Source organism: Spermophilus citellus (assembly GCF_964194105.1).
Source record: "Spermophilus citellus genome assembly, chromosome: 3".
In the NCBI taxonomy this organism is placed as follows: domain Eukaryota; kingdom Metazoa; phylum Chordata; class Mammalia; order Rodentia; family Sciuridae; genus Spermophilus; species Spermophilus citellus.
In genome coordinates, this window is record NC_138184.1 from 38,519,484 (window position 1) to 38,537,995 (window position 18,512).

The following is an 18,512-nucleotide window of genomic DNA, read 5'->3' on the forward strand; positions in this document are numbered from 1 at the left end:
GCACATGATGGAATACTTTTGGTCTGGTAGTAATTATATCCTTTATTTGCCATAAAAAACAACTCATGAAAGAGAATACAAGAATAAACCTAACATTTATCAAAATATTTAATTGTTATTACATTTCCACCTTTATGTGTGTGCTTGCGTGTGTGTGTGTATGTGTGTGTGTGCGGGCGCGTTGCTGGGAATGAAACACAGGACCTCTCACATACTAAGCAGGTGCTCTACCATTTAGTTGCAGCTTCAGGACTGAAATAATTTTTAAGAATCTGGCTTAATACAGAAATAGTGTTTTCTCAAACACTGGTAACAAATTTATCATATTCATTTACTTACTTTATACTAAGTTAAGTGGAGAAACATGATATTTTTGGCTGTAGACATTGCTGGTATAAGATTATATTCCCATAGTATTATAAGTTTTCCTTCTTCTCTAATATATCTGAGAAAGATTCAACTGTATCTCACCTTTACTAATTTGTCTTGCAGATTGTGTCCACAGTGATAATGTAATCTTGTTGAAGGAATCTTACAAATTCAAGTTTTATGTATTGCTTTAAGATGATGTTTTTGAATACTTTTACAAGTAATGTGATTACCCTAATTTATATGTATATTTTCCTAAGAATTTTGCCTGTACTTACTGCTTCATACAATCTATTGAGGGTTAGGGTTCTGTAAGTTCCATGAGGGTTAAGGTTGGGTCTCTTCCTTTATTCTAGGATAGGTGTTTTTACTTTCCTATATGTAGTTCCAGAAATGAGATTTAGGGTAAAAAAATGCTCAAGGGGGGGAAAAAAGGCTGTTTTTCAAGCGAGAATATGACAAAGACAAAATCACTAGTTGGAGTAGATGATAGTAAAATGTTAAAAGATGGCAAAGCGAATGCAGTTGTTTTTTCAATTCTATGCAACTCAATTATATTAAATTCTATCTTGTTTGTCAATAAGGAAATTGATACAACTTTAAACAAAATTCTAGAATGGATTACTCAGCAGATTACTAGTTCGTACCTCAAAAATGTGCTGTGATCAACAAGATTAAGCACAGATAAGCAAAAACCAAATTATACCATGGAATTCCATTCCCTTTTCAATACAGCTTATTAAAATTGCAGATTAGGGAAATAAAGCAGACATAGCACATCTGAACTCTGCACAGTCAATAATGAGTTCCTTTAAAAAAAAGTCTTTCAAAAAACTAAGTCATATCATTGACTTAAAAACTGAGGGTCACATGCAGACTCTTTGAATGCTCTTTCTATGCCAACCAATTTGAGGTAATCACACCATCTGTGTTTATGCCCACTAACAGCTTCTTCCTTTTGTGGTCAGGCATATACATAATAAAGTTCTCAAAAGCTTTCTTTCTTTATTACTGTCAATGGTACTGGCCTAGTGTCAAAACAAAAGAACCACCTTGGCAATCATAAATTCAAGTTTTATGTATGTGGGGAAGTATTATTCATAACCAAGGAGATTGCAAACAGTAGGGTCCAAAAGCAAACTGGATTGTTGCAAGCTTCACTTTGAGCATATCCTTATAGGTGACAGAAAATTCTATGTTGAATGATAACTCAGTTTGACAGAAATAGATTATGCTCAGTAGCAAATTTTAGCAGGTCTGGCTAAATGACTAAATGTCTTAGTCTGTTTTCTATTACTATAACAAAATACCTGAGACTGAAAATTTTATAAAAAAGTTTATCTTGATGATGGTTCTAGAGGGTGAAAGAGTAAAGGGCTATATCTGATGACTCTTTTTCCTGGTGACAGCTTTCTGCAAAATCACAAGGTAGCACAGGATATCACATGGCAAGACAGATCACTCTAGCTCAGGTCTTTCTTCCTTGTCTCCAAAGTTACAGGACTGTTGGATTAATTCTTCATTTTCATGACCTTGTTGAACCTTAATTATCTCTCAAAGGTCCTACCACCAAATGCCACAGTTGGATTAAGTTTCTACTCTCCTAATATCTCACAATGAGTATTAAATGTCAGCATGAGTTTTGGTGGGGACATTCAAAGCATACACCACGTAAATTAAGTTAGCACAAAGCAGTGCGAAGGTGGGATGATTAGTAATTAGTTCTTTTTAAGTAGAGACATAAAAGATCTGCTTACTAAATGTATGGATGACACGAAGCTGGATAGTCAATGCATTGACCAAAAGTGAAGAATCAAAAGATCTAAATATGTTAAAATATAAAATAAAACAAATAAAACAAATTTAACAGAAAAAAAAGAGAGACATTTAGGTTCAAGGCAGTTAATTTTCACAAGATGAAAAAGACCTTAGCTAAATTTAAGACAATAGGGATTTTTAAATAAAGACTACTGAAAAACTGAAACATAACATACATAAAATACACAAATCATTCAGTTTTTTAATGAAGTTAACTCACCCAAGTAATCACTGCTTAGAACAACATGTAGAATATGGTCAGTACCCAGAACATCCCTATGCCTTTTTCTAGTCATAACCATCTCCCCAAAATGTAACCACAGTTCTGACTCCCACTTCTATATATTAGTTTTTCCCATTTTTGAACTTATAAATGAATTTATTCATTTACATTCACTAGTACTCCTATGTGAGATTCACATGTACTGCATATTCTCCCACATTTTTCTTTGTCCATTCTACTGTACTCGATCCCTCCCCACAGCAATTTTCCATTTAAATAAAGGTAAGAAGTAACAGCTATACAACGTGACAAAATGACAGCAAAGACAACTGTTTGCCTATTTTATCTAAGTTTGGCTTTGAACATAAGCATACACATTAATTTGGCTTTCATGAGTGACTTCAAAATTTGAAGCTATAAAAATTACATAAAAATGAGTATGTTCATAGTGAAAGAGAAACATTCACAAGAACAGGTACTTGATTTGGTGATATTATCTTGCTTTTCAAAATTTGGTCCATGTACTGAGCTCTATTTAAACCTGTATTTAAGAATGCCAATTATTTGCTTCTAATTTGTGTCAACAGATGGTCTTCGTAAAATATAGCCTAGATACTTTTTAAAATCAAGAATACCAAATTTTTTGCAAGACTGAAATAAAATAGAATTTTTATTTCTTTTTTAAAAATATTTTTAGTTGTTGATGTACCTTTATTTTATTTGCTTATTTATATGTGGTGCTAGAAATAGAACCCAGTGCCTCATATGTATGAGGCAAGTGCTTTACCACTGAGCTACAACTCCAGAACCTCAATTTTTCTTTAGTGTGGATTAATTAATTTGTTGTTGAGCCAGACAACAAGTTTCATGCCAATATCTATATGTTTAATTCTAAGAATTTTAAGATAAATTGTACTAGTTTCACTTCTTTAAAATAAAATGCATTACTTTCACTGCATCTGCTGAATGCTCTTATGAAAGAATTTGGGACTTGGTATTTTCATCATAGAAGAGAAAAGAAAGCCCCTGCCTTCTAGGTGTATCTAATTTTGTGGGAGGAAGAGAACAACACATACACATTTACTGAACAATTCAGTCCTGCAAACCAAGAGAACAAAACATTTCAGAAATGTCAAAGACATGACAGGTAAAATGAATATTCATTTGTGTCATGGATCCTACTATCTGCCAAGCACTATAAGATAGATAAGGTGTTTGTTCTCACTGAGCTTAGAGTCTAGTGTATCTAGGGAGATAAAGAAAATCAACCACATATTTGTATAAACTGGTCAAGCAAGGTAACTCGAAGGAGATAACAATGAAGACGAAGACTTGAAGAACTAGATTAAACATATTCAAGGCAAATGGGTCAGCAAATCCAAAGGTTCTAAAGAACAAAAAGGAGGCCTAGGATAGCTGTACTGTGGTGAGGCACATGGAAAGATCATGTAGGCCCTGTAGCCAAGGAAAGAAGTTTGGGTTTTATTCTATGTGCAACAGGAAGCCACTACAAAGTTTTAGGCAGGGCAGTGACAAATCACTAACAGTTGAAGATGAAAGCAGTCTTAGAGATTATTAAACCTTCTTTTCTATGATGAAAATACCAAGTCCCAAAGAGTTTAGTGTCATTTAAGTTACAAGTTTGTAGAGTGTAAAAAGGGGCCTAGAACACTGGTCTCAATAATAAGGTTTATTTTTTATTTTGAGAAAGGATCTCAGTTACTTAGTGCCTGCTAAGTTGCTGAGGCTGGCCTTAAACTTGCAATTCTCCTCCCTCAGCCTTCTGAGCTGCTAGGATCATAGGCACGCACCATTATGCATAAGATTTCTTTTCAATAAGAGACATGCAGTTATAATTACACTTCTATTCCTCTGTATTGGATTAGTAAAGGTCAAATATTTATGCAACATAGCATTGATAAGGATATAGAGAAAAGCCAGGGTCTCTAAGTTGGGAGTATAATTTGGTATAATATTTTGGAGAGCAATCTAGCAATTCCTATTCTAGGAAGTTATCCTACACAGTTTTTGCACAAGTCCACAAAAAAAAAAAAAAAAAAAAAAAAAAAAACAGGATTTATACTCAGTGAAACATTATAAAGGATGGGAAAGACTAGAAATAATCTATGTTTACCATAAGATAACTGTTAAAATTATGGTACATTCAATGAAGTATAATGACATCACAATGAGGATTTACATATATGGGACAATCTTCACTATGACAAGCATGAAAATGTAGGGAAACACTGTATGGGAAGGCAATGGGAATGCTGGGTAAATGGGGAAAAAGGCTTAATTGTATTGTACCTTTTGTGCTATTGAACTTTTTGCATACATTTATTACTTATTTAAAACTATTTTTAAAAACGAAATAGTCTGATCTTAAAAGTAAATCATTGAAAAAGGATGTTTTTAAGAAAGAAAGGAAGGTTGAGAGAAAAATTATAGATGAAAATAACTCAAAGTAACTTAAACTAAACATATTGCTTCATGTATTATTTCCTTGTTGTAAAAACTAGTGTTTTATGTAATCTATAGTTTTAAATAAATCAGTGGAAAAATACAGGGGAAAACATAAACATACAATATACTGTATGGATACAACTTATAATTTGGTACATACATACCAAAATAAAAAACTTCATAAGAACAGGGGCAAAACAGACTTGTTTTATTTCTCTACAGAAAAAGAAGCAAGAGGTAATCTAAAGCATAGCTGCTGGCAATAAACTGAGTTACTATGTGGTTAGCAAGACCATCTCACAGCTTAGTTGGATGTGAAAAGAGGGGTTCTGGGTAGCAAATCAGGAGGCCAGGCATTCTAATCCTGAACAAAGTACCTATTAGTTATTAGATCTAATTACATTACTTAATATCTATAAATATTAGTTTCTTGTAAAGTCAGAAGGTTCAAGGAGAGCTTGAAAGAAGTCATTTTAGTTTGCCCCTGAAGAAGTTCACTTTACTTACAGGCCTATTTTAGGCCTGATTTAGGTATTTGAAGGGATTATTTGGTTTCATTGTTCATGCTTTCATGATTAATTAACAATAAGTAAGTTTGTTTTCTTTGCATAAGAACATGATAATTTGTGAGGTATTATTGTGTAAGCTTTCTAGCTCTAAATACTTTATATGAAAAATAACTTTTCAATTTCCAAATTCTGAGAACATAATGAAAAAAAAAATGACACTTTTTAGTCTTTTCAATGATTACTTTTATCCTCTGGGAAACTCAATTCTGGGATTTAAAGATTCAAGAACTCAGTTTCGATTAAAAATTGTAAATTTCTCTGAGGTAACTTATTCTAAGGTCTTAACTCCTATCTGTATCTACTAACTCAAATTACTCACCTGAACTCCAGACCTATAAATAACATCTCACTCAGATCCTTCAAGTTCCTCATAGGTTAACATGACCCCATCTTGTAATTTAGATCAGAAAGTCCTCATACATGTCTCAAATCAGTTGTATATGGACTGATATGGATGATATGTGACAGTGTCTAGATATACTTGGGTCACAAGAGGGAAGGGGAGACTGCAACCGGTATCTAGTGGAGTCAAAGCCAGGGACTCTGCTATGTATTCTACACTGCAAAGGATAGTCTTCTATAACACATAATTATCAAAATATCATGTCAAAGTTGAGAGTATCCTGTTGTATTGTGTTTTGAATGTAAACTCTATACAAGAAGGGGCAAACTCTTGTTCACTTCTGTGTGTTTAGTATTTGGAGTGATATATAAATAATAAATAAATACGTATTTATTTAATATAGGAATCTAAAAAGAATTCACGTATTATTGCCCTTATTTTTACCCTCACAGCTTAGCTTTACTTCTTTTCTGGCCTGAACTACTATATTAACTCCTAATTATTGTTCATATCTCCATGCTCCTGGGACTATATCTTGTTTATTTTTACATATCAAATGTCTAGAAAGTAATAGGGGCTCAAACAACCTTTACTTTACAAATTAGCCTTAAAACGAGATATTTTATAAGGCAACCAACCTATAAGAAAATTTGGCAGGGTTCTGCTAACTGCTAACATACTAGTGCCATAACAGAAACATACCTACCTGATGACTTACAATGCCTATATCTGTATGAATCATAGATCCATTTTGTTTATCATTTTTACCTTTTGACTTTATTTCTCCTTAATTTTTTACAAGGCAAGACTAGCACAATACCTGTGCAAAAGCCCATTTGGTCTTTTCTATATTTCAATGACAAGCCATGATTACATATAGACTCTGATCTTGGCCAACTGGGAACTGAGAACATTCCTTTCTCTCTTCCTCATTCCTTGGACCAGCCTGAGCAAGTCTACAAAAGGGTGTTACCAAGTACAAGTATGAAGACACGAATTGGTGTGAACATACTTTATATACAACCAGAGATATGAAAAACTGTGCTGTATATGTGTAATAAGAATTGTAATGCATTCCACTGTCATTTATTTTAAAAAAATCAATTAAAAAAAACGAAAAATAAGATAGGGAAATACTAAAATTAAATGAAACTTTAAAAAAATTATCATAACATTAAACTTTTTTTAAAAAAAGGGGTGCTACCTTAACAAGAGATCTAGCTCCAACTCTAAGAGGAGGAAAAAATCAAAGCAGGAAAAAAAAAAAATCAAGGCATCTTGATTACCTATCAAAAAGGAATTGAAATTCTGCAAGTAGTCTTAAAATGAAATCAGACCTGCCCACTCTCCATCCAGGATTAAACAAAATAACATCAGGTATAGATATCTAAGCAATTATATATACATTCAAACAAAGTGGAGAACATTATAATTTTTTTACATGTAGAATATTATTTCCCCATCCCATTTTTCAAGGTGACAATAAAAAATTTTGATTTGTCTTTAAATTTATAGACAATCAACAAAGGGTGCCTATTCCAAGTCTTGATCTGTTTCCTTCAGGGGCCTTTTCTTATAACTTGGGAAAGAGCCTGATTTGAGGGTTTTTTTTTTGCTCAGTCTTGCAGAAGGTTTTTATCTTTACAAGGCTGTCCTTCACTGTCCTTAAACTTACTGACATTCATAGTCTTTCACTGTTTTCTGTTCACTCAATTTCCATTGGTATTTGGGATACTGAAGACAAGAGTATCACTTACGTAGCTCTTTCCTTGGAACAGTCATTTCTCTCTGATAAGTGAGCTGCCATCTTCACCTGGGCTTGACTGCAAACAAGTGCCTCATTTTCCAAAACAGCTGAATATCCCACCCTAGACTCTTTTGTTCATATATGTTCTAAATCCCTGAAAAACATCCTTAGCAAAGGAATTTAGGCTTTTCCATGCTGACAGTAATAATACTGTCATAAATAAACAGTAATAATTTGGAGTGAGGTCACATTCCACAGAGAAAGAAATTCTCAGAGGACGGAGGGGCACAATAAAGTACTTGTTTGAAGTCCCTGCCTTTATAGAAGAACTCATATAGGGATATGTGAGTAGATATATAGGAGAAGCTGAGTATACGTGACCTCTACCAGAACTTATATAACAAAAAGTATAGGTGGCTGAGTTGATCCAACCTGAACAGATTAAGTTGTCTTGGGCAAAACCATTTCAGAGGAGACAAGAGCCCTCCAAAACTAGTGAAGTGCACAAGACTATAGAAAGCTAAGGAGAGAGGAATCCTTAACAAATATAACTATAACAGCTTTCTGTCAAACAAATGGCTGATTTCCTATTAGACGACAGAAATACTGAATTTGATTTATACCAAATAAAGCTGATATTCTTTGTCTTGAAAACACAAAATTCAATTTTGGGTGGTGGTTACACACATATATAGGATGATGTGTACTATTTTAAAAGCATGAAGATGATGACACAGTTTGGTCTACTTTTAATCATCATTTTTGTTTTGAATTTTATACATTTTGAATTATATAGCATGACTTTTTTAGGATTTATCAAAAAGGAGCACAGATCAAAAGTAATATTATTACATACAAAATGCCTTACTTTAGCCCATTCATGGTACTAAGAATGTCTGTTTTGACATAAGTGTGAAAATAATCTGTTAAACATAAAATGACTTCTCCAGTAACTTAGGGCTGGAAAAATCCAGAAATCAGTATCTACTATTCAACACAGATTCAATACCTCAGCCTCTGTAAATCAGAAACACTGGAGAAAAAGTTGTCAGTTGAAAGAGGGGCCCTTAGCAAAACTGAAAAAGAGAAAGTTACTCAAGATCTCTTCTAACATTCTTTCTTCTTTATTTATCACCTCTTTTTTCTCTACCAAAAACCTGGTTGGAAAATAATCTCATATGATTAATTAAAGTCAGAATATAAAACCTAAGAATAAGTGTTCCTTCTCTTAGGGGCACACACAATTTAAATCTTCTCTATCAATGAGGAGTGAAAGGCCTGATTTTGAATTGAGTTTGGATCCCAGCACTGCTACTGAATATAACACCTAAGAATAAGTGTTCCTTCTCTTAGGAGCACACACAATTTAAATCTTCTCTATCAATGGAGAGTGAAAGGCCTAATTTAGAATTGAGTTTGGATTCCAGTTACTGTTACTGTTTTCTATGTGGTTTGTGTTCCAATTAATCTCCATTGGTCTGTTTTCTGACCCACAAAGTGAGGGTAATCAACATTTTTCTTTATAGAAGAGCTACATGAATTAAAGTAATTCAACAATTTTTTACTGAATGCTTACGGATTTAATTAAGCATTGCTGTACATGATGGGGATATAGGAGGGATATCAACATAGACAGAGTCCTTGAACTCACAGAGCTTATATGCTAACTAGAGAAAAGGAAACATAATAAACAAATACATAATATCAGAAGGAACAAGTGCTACAGCAAAAGATCAAATATAATGGTAGTGGTGGGAAACACAGGAAAACTAGGGAGGCTGGGATTTGTCATGCAAAAGCCCCTCTTAAAGGTGACACTGGAGAAGAGACTTGAAGGAGTAATGGAGTGAGTCGTGAATTTTCAGCAGTAGGGAGCATATAAATGCTGGAAGAAGGAAGAGCAAATGCAAAACTTTGTGAAAGGAGCAGGCTTAGAGTATTTGAGTAAAGAGTGACAGATGATGGCTTTGAAAGTTATGCTGTAGACAAAGTAGTTTCATAGTTTTTAATTTTATTTTATTGCTTTTATTTAGCAAGCTGGGAATCACTGATGGGTTTTAAGCAAAGAATTAACATACTCTGGGGGAAGTTGAGGTTCTTGTAAACATAAGGAGACATTTTTAGGAGTATGCTGTCTATAACTTTGAGCTAATCACACTGTGTCTGGAATACCTCATTCACTTCTAAAATGCTCATTTTAAGAAGAACAGACAGTAACAGACAAGGGGAGTTGTTAGCACTCTTTGAGTTTTTTCAAGTCATGCCCTGTGCTGGACATCAGCTGTGCCAATTCATTTCTTCTCTAGGAAGGGGAACATCCTGGCTTTCCTTAGGTATTCCCTTTCCACAGGTGTAGAAACTCAGATGAGACTTAGAAGGGTTTCTAGAATGTCTAACCAAGAATCTGCTGAACTCTGACTCCAGTGACCATGTCTGTCCCACTATACACAGCTGTCCTGGAAATGTTTACTAATAAAAACAGGGCATGAGAGGAATGTGATATCTGTCCTCATATGTATCAGGGACTATAGTGTGGGCTGGGGTTAGACTTTATCCTGGATGTCTGGACAGAACAAAAATGGAAACAGGAGAGTTCAATTACAGAAGTAGATTTCTATTCTTTGTGAGAAAAATCGGACCCACATTTAGACAGTCTGCTTTTGAATAGCAGCACATTGGTATGGTCTAAGTTCTCCCTCTTCTTCCTCACTCTATACATCCTTTACTGTAGAGGCTGTTAGAGAAAGAGAGCTGAAGTGCAACAGTTACTCCAGGTGACCTATGGGCTGGCCAAAAGTAGAATGGGAAGATATTAGGTTCCCATCCAGTAAGAGAGAAAATAAGTATTAGATTCATTATAGCTTTGTCATGGAAAACCTCCCCAGTGCAAGCTCTGAGTGGTCATAAGTGCCACCAGCCCTGTCAACTAGGATAAACATATTATATCGTGTAGTAAAGATCAAGGTTTTCGGGGTCTCATTTTCCAAGTCACAATCCTGACACTATGATTTGCTTGTTGCATAATGCAGGGAAGTTACTTAGTTTTTCTGTGCTATGATTTCCTCATCTTATATGTAAGGATAAGTGTAGTTACTACTTTTTGATTTTGCATTAAAAAAACTGTAAGCACATGATTGCACAGAAAGAAGAAAGAAAGAGCAGAGGGATAAAATGGTTCAAGGAAGTTCAGAAAGTTAAGGTGAAGGCAGGGTATTATTCTTGTGTTTTATAATTATTTACTCCAACTTAAAACTCAAAGTTTATTTCCCTCTGTACTGAACAGTTAAGTCAGGGACACATGAGAAATGAGAATTCTTTTTTAGTGACCAATATATAGAATAAGTGTCCTCTGGATTTTTTCCACTGCCAGAATGGAGAAAAAAAAATGTGAATGGAGATAATATTCAAAATAGTTAATTACTGACTTAACAGCATTAGAGAGGAATGTCAAGACTTCTTAAAGTATATAATCTCATCTTAACTGAAAGCTTTTCTATTCTGATTATACTGAACTATTTGTATTTTCTTCAGAGACTCAAACATTTTTTTCACTAATCAGTTTTACTAATTGGCTAGTATAGGCTGTGTGTGTGTGTGCGCGCGCGTATGCGCCCATGTGTATGTATGTATTCTCCACCCCATACCCCCGTGCAGGGGAATGAATGAACCCAGGCCTTGTGCATGCTAAAAATGCATTCTACCACTGAGCTACAACCCCAGTCCCATAAATATCTCTCTGCAAAGTTTTTAGTCTCTATGGGTTGTATTTTCTGCTCTAGCACATGTATGTACACTTCACATGAACAGGTTAACTGGGGACACATCAAAACCTAAAGCTTCACAACTGGTACTATAAACCGCCTTGATGAGGCTTCTACTTTTTTAGTCTGACCTCTAAGCTCGACTCTAACTCCAGCTCCAGGATATGTTTGGATCTCTGGGTTCTAGGGCTGACCTTGGCCCAACTTCATTTCCCTATTTCTACCCATAAAACATGGTGTTTTCTGTTACATTAAAACATGTACCAAGACTGGGATTGTGGCTCAGTGGTAGCACTTGCCTTATATATGTGAGGCACTGGGCTTGATCTTTAGCACTACATAAAAATAAATAAATAAAATAAAGGTTAAAACAAAACATGTACCACAGAAAGAAGATAATGAGAAAGACTGAGAAAAAAGCAATAAAATTTGATTTAAAAGATGGGACAGGGGAGTAGTCTATAATTTTTTATGTTGGGCTGGGGCTTTCATGTTGTTTCCTTTTACATACTACTAGTCTCAGGAAGTTGTCTATACTAACATATATTCCTAGTGTTTAAGAGTATATATTTACACATATAGCAATACATATTGCTAAAAATGGATGAACACTTCATACTGACCTTTGGGGGTTTAAACGGATAGTCTGGTGAAAAGGTAATGTCAAGAAAGAACACCCCTCCTTCATAGACAGATCCAGGGGGTCCCAATATAGTTGACCTCCATTCATAAATGTTGTCTCCTTTGGGTCCAGCACTGAAATAAGATACAAATAAAATGCACTTAGAAATTACATTGTCTAGAAATTAAAAAATCTATTTATGGTAACAATAAACTGAGAAATTCCATAAAAAACAAAGTTAATAGGTTAATTCTCTGTTATGATTAATGTCAACATCATCATTTTCTCTAAGTGAAATATGTTGGTATTACTTAAATAGAACCAAGAAGATTCTGTTCTGTTACTCACAACCTTAAGCCTGTTAGAACAAAAGATTCCAAGGTCCATAGGCCAGAGGTAGGAACACAAACTGGTTAAGCATGAAATTATTTGTAAAGTCTTTGAAAAGGGGGATACAGTCCTGAGGTCAAAGAGACAAAATTTCCAACCCAGAAAGGCCACTGGAGAACAAAGTCTAAGGCCTTTGCTAATAACTGGTTCATGAAGGTTCATGAAGACATTCATGGCCACCATTCAGGAGATTGAGATCATATGCAATTGGGAACTTGTTCTTCCCTTTTCTCTACCCTAAGGACTCCTTGGCATCCTACCTTCTCCCCATACATCATGACCAGTGTAGACTATAGAGGATAAGATAAATCATTTTGTTTCAAGACATAAATAAACTATTACCTCTGCCCCTCCCAGAATAGAAATTCCTTAAGGAATAGACTTTGCTTTGTTCTTAGTTTCTAATACATAAATGTTTGTTGGATAATGACAGGTTAATAGTAAAGCAAGTGAAGTCACATGGCTAGTTGCCAACATGTCTCTGAGTCTCAAAGAAATTCACTGAGAAAGATAAGGCCCACATGAATCAAGTAATATTATTAGTTCTCTCAGGTGAAGAGAAGGACAAAATGAGATTAAAATGTAACTTTGTAGGGATTGGAGGCATAGCTCAATGGTATAGCACTGGCTCAGCATGCAGGAGGCCCTGGGTTTGGTCCCCAGCACCTTAAAAAAACAACTAACTTAATTTTCCAGTGTTCCTTCTTCTTCATCAGCTACTACCTACATTAATATCTGGAGATTCTCACACCCTGTAGTAAAGTGGACCACCTTATAAAGATACTCTGGAAAGACCTTATTGGCAACAAAGATACATAACTTCTTTTCTCTCTCGGTTTAAAATTAGTTCGTATCTACAAAAATGATGTCATTGTTGAGCAGCATATCAAAAGAATTATCACAACTAAGTTCAAATTATTTCAGAAATGGTTTAATAACAGAAAATTATCAATGCAATTCATCTCACTAACAGATAAAAGTAGAAAATAAAATGATAACCTTGGTGGATCAAAAGTTAATAGCCATTCATGATTTAAAAAGTAAAAGCAAAATTTTAAAATCCTCTTTACAAAGTTTCAAATTTATTTAGCCTGATAAAGAACATGTACCAAAACTTCACAGCAACTATTACAGTCAATACTATAATTTGATGGTACTGGGAATTGAACCCAGGGGTATTCTACCACTGAGCTACATCCCCAGCCCTTTTTATTTTTTATTTTGAGACAGAGTCTCTTTTATGGTTTAGATATCAGGTGTCCACCAAAAGTTCATGCGTGAGATAATGCAAGAAGGTTTATAGGTGAAATTATTGTCAGTGTATTAATCCCCTGATAGGAATTAACTTGGTGGTAAAGGTAGGCAGGTAGGATGTGGCTGGAGTACAGCGTCCCTGAGGGCATGACTTTGGGGGTATATAGTTTGTTCTTGTAGAGAAGAACTCTCTCTGCTTCCTGGGTGTTATGTTTCCAGCTGCTTTCCCTTGCCACACCCTTTCACCATGATGCTCTGCCTCACCTTGTGCCCCAAGGAATGGAACCAACTGCCTATGGACTGAGATCTCTGAAACCTTGAGACCCAGAATTAACTTTTTCTCCTCTAATTGTACTGTCAGGCTTTTTGGTCACAGCAGCAAAAAAGATGACTGAAACTGTCTAAGCTGGCCCTGAACTTGCGATCCTCCTGCCTCAGCCTCCTAAATCACTGAGATTTTATAGGTATGTGCCTATAGGCATGTCCTCTGATGATGGTAAAATATTTAAAGTGCTCACTCTACACTGAGGAATAAGACAATGATGCCTCCTATCCTCTCCTCTAATATGAACTGTACTAGCTATCACAGTCATTGAAATATAAAGCACACAGGAAATTCATATGGACTGGGATGAAAGAACAAAAATGTTAGTATTTACAATATTTATATTTGCAGGAAAAAAATCTCCAACATAAAAATATAGTTTACTAAACTTCATAAAAGATTTCAACAAAGTGGCTATATATAAGATCAATATCCAAATATCAACTTCATTTCAATACACCAACTAAATTGGAAAAAAAATATATATTTTAAATATTTTTTTAGTTGTAGATGGACACAATACCTTTATTTTATTTGTTTATTTATTTATTTATTTTTATGTGGTACCAGGGATCGAACCCAGTGCCTCACGCATGCTAGGCAACTGCTCTACCACTGAATTGCAACCCCAGACCCTGGAAAATATATTTTAAAATGAGTTATAATAGTATTAAAAACACAAAGAACCTATGATTAAATTTCATGAAAATATGTTAATCTTTATAGAGAAAAATATATTTAAACAAACACAAGATATTTAAATAAGAGGAGAGAGATCAGGTTCCTGGACGAAGGGGAAGACTCAGTGTCCTATAGATGCTAATTTTCTCCAAATTATCCATTACAATTCCAATAAAAAGCTTAACAACAGTTAATAAAAACATCCAACCATTTAAAAAAAAAATGAAAATGGGCAAATTGATTCTAAAATTTGTTTGGAAGTTTAAAAAAATTCCTCAAACTTTTCCACACATATATATGAAAATCTAATAGGGCTGGGAAAATAGTTTTTTATTTGGAAAATAGAGGAAATGCATTTCTGGCTTCAAAAGACAAACAAAAATCTGTTTGTTGTACATGCATTAGACACTTAAATGAAATAGTCAAAATTTTAGAATTTGAGTGAAGACAGTGACAGGGTTGAGAAACACAATATTTAGAATGTTTTAAAAAAACTGAGAAACAATATTTGGATCACACAAAACTGAACAACTTTTGTGTTCAGAATGTATAAATTCCTATGATAAGAAAAAGACTAGTAATCCATTAGAAATGAATAGACACTTCCAAAAAGAAGAAACATGAATGAAATGTTCAACTTCATCAAAATCAGGGAAGTGAGGTTTAAAATCCAACTTAATAATATCATTTTATAAAGTATACAGGCAAAAATAAATGTCTAACAAAACCAAGTATTTATTAATGAAGTTGTGGGAAAACAGAACTCCTGTACACTGCTGATGAGCATGTTTAATCACTTTGGATAAGAATGTGGGTTTACCTTCATAAAAAAATAGTAAAATTTTGTCATTTGCAGCAATATAAATGGGGAATGAAGGACATTATGTTAAATGAAGTAAGTCAGCACAGAAAAACACAAACTGCAAGTTCTCGCTTACATGTGGAAGCTAAAAACTTGATCTCACTGAAGTAGAGAATAGAATAGTGGTCACCAGAATCTAAGAAGGGAGTGGAGAGAAAATGGTTAATGGCTAAAGAACTGCAATTGGCAGGAGAAATAACTTTTAATGTCCTATTGCACAGTAGAATAACCACAGTTGACAACAATTAATTGAGTATTTTGAAGTAGTAGTAGAGAATTCTGAATGGTCCCTACAAAAAGAAATGACAATTGTCTGAAATGACAGATATGCCAAATTATCTTGATCTGATCACAACACATAACATAAACGTTCTTTATATATGTTGAATTTTTATATAAAGAAAAAGTGTGTTCAAAGAGTTCACAAAAAATGCTATGTGACAAAAGCAAGTTACAGCATATGTACAGTATGATCCTACTATATAAATTAAAAGTAAACCCAGGGCTGGAGATGTAACTCATGGTAAGAGCATCTGCCTAGTATGAGTAAGACTGGGGTTTGATCCTCAACACTACAAACTAAAAAAACAAACAAAAATCCCCAGACCCTTACTGCCTTACTGTATAAATATAGGGATTATGGATAAATATCTATGTAAAAAGTCTTATAAGAAATGGACCGTAATCCAGGTATGGTGGTGCATGCCTATAATCCCAGTGGTTTGGGAGGCTGAGGCAAAAGGATCACAAATTCAAGGCCAGCCTCAGCAATTTAGTGAGATCCTGCCTCAAAATAAAAAATAAAAAAGCTTAGTGGTTAAGTGCCTCTGAGTTCAACCTCTAATTGGGGGTGGGGGGAGACTGGAAACAAAGTTAAACTTAAAGTAATAACAATGATTGTACAAAGAACAAGGGGTAGTGTGGAGGAAGAAGACGAAGGGAAAAAAGATTTAGAGATGAAAATGAAGCAGAGTTCAATTTTATTTCAATTGTTTATTTCTCTTATATGAAACAGATAAGAATAAAATCAAACCAAAGTTATCCTAACTTACTCCAATGGGCTGAAATACACTGCAAACCAGTGGGGCAAGTGACCAGAACACAGCATTTCTGCCTGCTCTTCCTCCTTACCTACTTCTCCTGAAGTTGGCAACCAGGTATAAGCAGAATATATTCAGCCTAGATGACAATGAAGCTTTGGTAACAGCAGCTTCTTGTTGCCAGACAAGTTTGCTCATTCAGATGAATAAACACAAGCTTAAACCCTGAGCTATAATTAGACCCAATATAGATAGATAAGTTTATCAGAAGGAAGAGCTTAAAAGTAAATTATAGGTTTATAGTTACAACATTACCTCAGTGTAGATGGAGAAATTTAGTTAAAAACATACACACAGAATGCACAGCTATGAAACAGTATGAACAAACACATTTCTCAAACATCAAGATATAATTTCCCCAAGTCACTTTGAGCAATTAAAGATGATCTTTCAAAAATGATAACCACAGTTAGTTGTAGAATGTAGATTAAATAAGGAGTTACTTAATAGTGTAGGTCAAGGAAGGGGCCCGAAAGTAGGAGACAGGAGACGCCTCAAAAACCTCAGCAAGGAGGGCAACATCTGCAGATAATCTAGTGGCCATTCCAAATTCTATCTAATGCTTAATCAAAACTCCAAATTTTATTGGTTCTCTGAATTCATTCAATTGTCTATGCAGTTAAGAACAGTGGGTGAAAATACCACAGCTATAGGGCTTGGTGGTGCACACCCTGTAATCCCAGTGGCTCAGGAAGCTGAGGCAGGAGGTTTGCAAGTTCAAAGCCAGCCTCAGTAACTTAGTGAGGCCCTAAGCAACTAGGTCAGTCCCTGTCACTAAATAAATTACAAAAAAGGGCTGGGGATGTGGGGATGTGGCTCAACAGTGAAGTGTCCCTGGGTTCAATTCCCAGTACCAAAAAAAAAAAAAAAGTTGGTTTATGCTGCTAAGGTGTGTGTGTGTGTGTGTGTGTGTGTGTGTGTGTGTATATATATATATATATATATATTTAAATTTTTATTATTGGTTGTTCAAAACATTACATAGTTCTTGACATATCATATTTCATACATTTGATTCAAGTGGGTTATGAACTCCCATTTTTACCCCGTATACAGATTGCAGAATCACATCGGTTACACATCCACTGTTTTACATATTGCCATACTAGTGTCTGATGTATTCTGTTGCTTTTCCTATCCTCTACTATCCCCCCTCCTCTCCTCTCCCCTCCCATCTTCTCTCTCTACCCCATCTACTGTAATTCAATTCTCCCCCTTGTTTTTTTTCCCTTTCCCCTCACTTCCTCTTATATGTAATTTTGTATAACAATGAGGGTCTCCTTCCATTTCCATGCAATGGAAATTTTAAAGAAATATTTAGCCAGTAGCAACAAACTAGTTTGATGTTTTAAAATGTATACAAAACTAATATTACCTCCCTAATTCACATTCTGAGTCCTAGCCATCTGTCTTCTATTACCTTAGGAGTGGTATGTCTGGGCTAGTTATAGTGGTGCACACTTGTACTCTTAGTTACTGGGAAGGCTGAGGTAGGAGGACCCCAAGTTCAAGACCAGTTTGGGCCACATTCAGTAAGATCCTGTCTTTAAAAAACAAAAAGAAAAAAAAAAAGAGGGTGGGGTGGGGAAGAGACTGCAGTTGTATCTCAGTAGTAAAAGCTGAATAGACGCTATTTATATCATTAGGTTAAATCTTGATAATTTTGATGACATAACTAGTAGAAATCAAAGGGGACTGAGGCATTTAAAGTTAGTATTGACAGAAGAGGCTAGCTAAAAATAAGGTTTAAACTTCACCATGTATTTATAAATTCAAGCTTACTGTACAGCAAGTGGGAATTTTCCCTCCCTCTCCCTCTCCCTCTCCCTCTCTCTCTCTCTCTCTCTCACACACACACACACACATCAAGTACAGAAGTATAGCCATTCCTTGTTATCCACAAAGTTCCAGAAAGCCCTCATGCACCAAAATCTGTGGATGTTTCAATCTATTACATAAAATGACTTAATACTTACATGTAA

The 18,512-nt window shown here is 34.8% G+C and overlaps 1 protein-coding gene across 2 annotated transcripts in view; it reads right to left on the bottom strand.

The window, feature by feature from the left end:
- Positions 1-18,512, bottom strand: part of UBE2E2 (ubiquitin conjugating enzyme E2 E2) — a 304,899-nt gene that overhangs the window by 53,913 nt on the left and 232,474 nt on the right. For both annotated transcript variants that reach the window (XM_081283521.1, XM_081283522.1), the window contains exon 4: positions 11,920-12,052. In XM_081283521.1, the coding sequence (XP_081139647.1) occupies positions 11,920-12,052 (133 nt within the window). The remainder of the gene's footprint in view (positions 1-11,919; positions 12,053-18,512) is intronic.